General features: G+C 46.9%; 1 protein-coding gene across 1 annotated transcript; it reads right to left on the minus strand.

Annotated features, from left to right (window-relative positions):
- Positions 1 to 806: 806 nt before the first annotated feature.
- On the minus strand, positions 807 to 2,635 carry LOC108922290 (UPF0538 protein C2orf76 homolog). The gene is made up of 5 exons (XM_018732337.1): positions 2,279 to 2,635; positions 2,138 to 2,188; positions 1,990 to 2,027; positions 1,792 to 1,873; positions 807 to 1,522 (listed from the first exon to the last, which is right to left on the minus strand). Exons 1-5 carry the CDS (start codon positions 2,409 to 2,411, stop codon positions 1,446 to 1,448), a joined length of 381 nt encoding a protein of 126 aa, XP_018587853.1. The 5' UTR covers positions 2,412 to 2,635; the 3' UTR covers positions 807 to 1,445.
- Between the last annotated feature and the right edge of the window lie 205 nt (positions 2,636 to 2,840).

Raw genomic sequence — 2,840 nt, forward strand, 5'->3', positions numbered from 1 at the left:
AGTGGTGCTTCCTTTGCAGTATTTGCTACAGGGTAGGGTTACTGCACAGATCTGTAAAGAAGCACTTGATTGTTTGCAGTGCCACTGCTGGGACTGAAAAAGCTTTAATTATGTGACTTAGTCATGGATGCACAGAAGTTTTTTTCTTCTATGAAATGGATCTTTCACCTCCCAGCTGGTCTGTCCTCCTGTTGTGAGCTGTCAAGCTGGACAACTTGCTCATTTTCCTACCTCATTAGCTAAGAGCCCGAGAGTGATGACTGACTCAAGTCTGTCCTTCTATCAACACTCTGAAGCCACAACCAGACCCAGCAGATACATCCTGCATAACATCCGCAGGATCCACCCTTGCCTCACAACAAACTCTATGCAATTCCTGGTGCAAGACATGGTGATATCCTGCCTGGACTACAACCTTTTCCTGCCTGGCCTTCCATCTGCCATCAGACCTCTCCAACTGATGTGCAGTACCATGGTACAACTTGCATTTAACCTATCAAAAGTACTGCCATGCATCCCAACCTTGTTTCTCTACCTTCACTTTGTATAGTTGCCTTATCATTCTCTAGACCCTAACAAGACTGCTATGCTCCTCCACTTCTGCCTGCTGGGTAGGCCCACACACAAGAGCCAGAATCAAAGGCATGAAGGTTTATGGTTCTGGCCCTGATGTGGTGGAATGACCTCCCCTGCTCGCTCAGCACCGGTGAATCTCTCTACATTTAAGAAGGGTCTCAAAACTCACCTCTTTCAGACTCACTTCTGCTCTGATTTCATATGTGCTCAATAAATGTGTGCGTGTCATTTTTAATAAGTTGTTTAGTAATGTAAAGCCTATATGCAGCTACTAGTTCATATGGTGGTGCGTGATGTATTATCACATTGCGGCATTTAAATGCCTCCTGCTGTTGATGTTATGCATTTTTTGTATTGTTCTGAGACATATGTCATGTCACTTCTGAGAAAAGCATCTGCTAAATGGATACATGTGAAAATTTTATTAAACCATAAAGATGACATTCTGTACATGGCACTCTGAAGGTACAGGTAGATGTGAAATAATCCCATTTGCTACTATAAGCCAAAGACATCTTATAAGTTCAGTGCATAGAAAAAGACTGGTGGAAATATCACCTTATTTCATGTACTTTTCAGGTAGATGCTTCAACATTTGTCTCAGTGCTTGTGCTGAAGTGTCATTATCCACACTCACCTTGGGTTCTTTCTACAAAGTTTTCAGGGTCAGAGAATTTTAATAAATATTCAAATGATTGAACATGGTTCTCACTCATGTTTGGTATGAAACAAGAATCACCACAAGCAGCAATCCCCTGACTAGATACCCGAGTCCACCTCAAAAGAGTCAAGGCCATTTGTGACCTCGAACTTGGGCTGAGAATTTCTCTCTGGCTGAACTTTGAAGGTTGCAGGTCCAAGTCTAGCTCTCACCACACTGTTTTAGGGTTTGCTTTAAAGGCTTCATAATCCTCTTTGCGGAAGAATGCCAGCTCCGTTTCATTTGCTGCAGATTTAAAAAAAAAAAAAAAAAAAAAAAAAAAAAAAAAAAAAAAGTCATGCTAAACCAGAACTTTGTCAGAGCAAAGGTTAAAACATTTATCACGAATGTGTAACTTGAGGCTTGACTCAACACCAATGCAATTGTGTGAAGAAGAGCTACAAGGAGGTGCGAGACAGCTGACATGGATGGTGTGTGTGGAAGGAAGAGTTCACATGCCGTATGTGTGTGTGTGTGTGTAGGTGGCACAAAGGAACAGTGTGTGTGAAACCCACCAACTCCCGCTGCCTTCAGGCTCACACCTTCCTTCAGAATCAGCCTGTCATCATCTTCCAGACTCATCACTAATTCATTGGTCTGAAGGAGGGAGACAGACAGGGGGGAGAGAAATGGCTCCTTCGTCACGGGAAAGAAACAAGGCCGAGTTCGAACCCTGACAAGTCAAGTGTCACGGCGGGGTCATGCAGTCCTACCTTGGCACCATGTGCCTGGTGGATTATCTTCATCGTATCTACAAGGTGGACATATGATATGGCATCGTGTCAGCTCGGGCTCCACTCGCGTCACAACCACAATGATGAGCGAGAATAAAATTGTGAGACTGAGAAGAGCGGCTCTCACCGTACGCGAAGCTCCTGAATGGTGGCGGAAGCTCCCGTTTGGCGGGCAGCACTGCGGACACAGCGCGGACACGTTCAGCACGTTCACCTCGCCGTACTCAGACGCAGTACTGTCCGACGAGGAGCCACCACCAATACTCACTGCTCCTAACGTGTGCGGCGAACTGCTCCGCGGTCTGGTTGAGGTCCACGCCTCGGAAAACCAGCGGTCTGAAGTTGCGGTGCTCGAAGGACCGAACAAGGCGCACGGTCAGCACAGCTCCTTCTCCCGCCATGATGACGCGACCTCCCGTCTCACGTACAAATCTTTCCGCGCGTGTTTATATCAAACCGGACCACAGCTGGGGCCACGTCTTATACCTGTACAAGCGGGAAGCGCAGCTCTTCGAAGCTCTAGCTAAAATGAGTCCAGAACGTACAACATTACTGCGCTGCAAGGAGCTTCTGTGACGTCACTCCTCAGCAGCCCTCCGCTCCGTGTTTTCAAACCGCGCCAGGAGGGGACTGCACCCGGAAGTGAAAGACCGCAAACTACGCAGCAGCCAATCAAGTGCGAGTTCTGCCGCGCACGGTGCGCACGTGACTGCCTCAGCCGGCTGACGGCGGCGGAGCGTGTCATGTGTAGACAAATTATTTAGCGAGCACGTGGAGCTGGTAAAAACACATTTTGGAAATATATTTTAAATATTACTGGTCATAGAGGT

This window comes from Scleropages formosus, unplaced genomic scaffold (assembly GCF_900964775.1).
Source record: "Scleropages formosus unplaced genomic scaffold, fSclFor1.1, whole genome shotgun sequence".
Taxonomy (NCBI): Eukaryota; Metazoa; Chordata; class Actinopteri; order Osteoglossiformes; family Osteoglossidae; genus Scleropages; species Scleropages formosus.

Coding starts and splice junctions, on each gene's coding strand:
- LOC108922290 (XM_018732337.1), bottom strand. CDS start 2,411: ATGGCGGGAGAAGGAGCTGTGCTGACCGTGCGCCTTGTTCGGTCCTTC. Junction 2,028..2,137: donor ATTCAGGAGCTTCGCGTACG/GTGAGAGCCGCT, acceptor TCCACCTTGTAG/ATACGATGAAGATAATCCAC. Junction 1,874..1,989: donor ACCAGGCACATGGTGCCAAG/GTAGGACTGCAT, acceptor TCCCTCCTTCAG/ACCAATGAATTAGTGATGAG.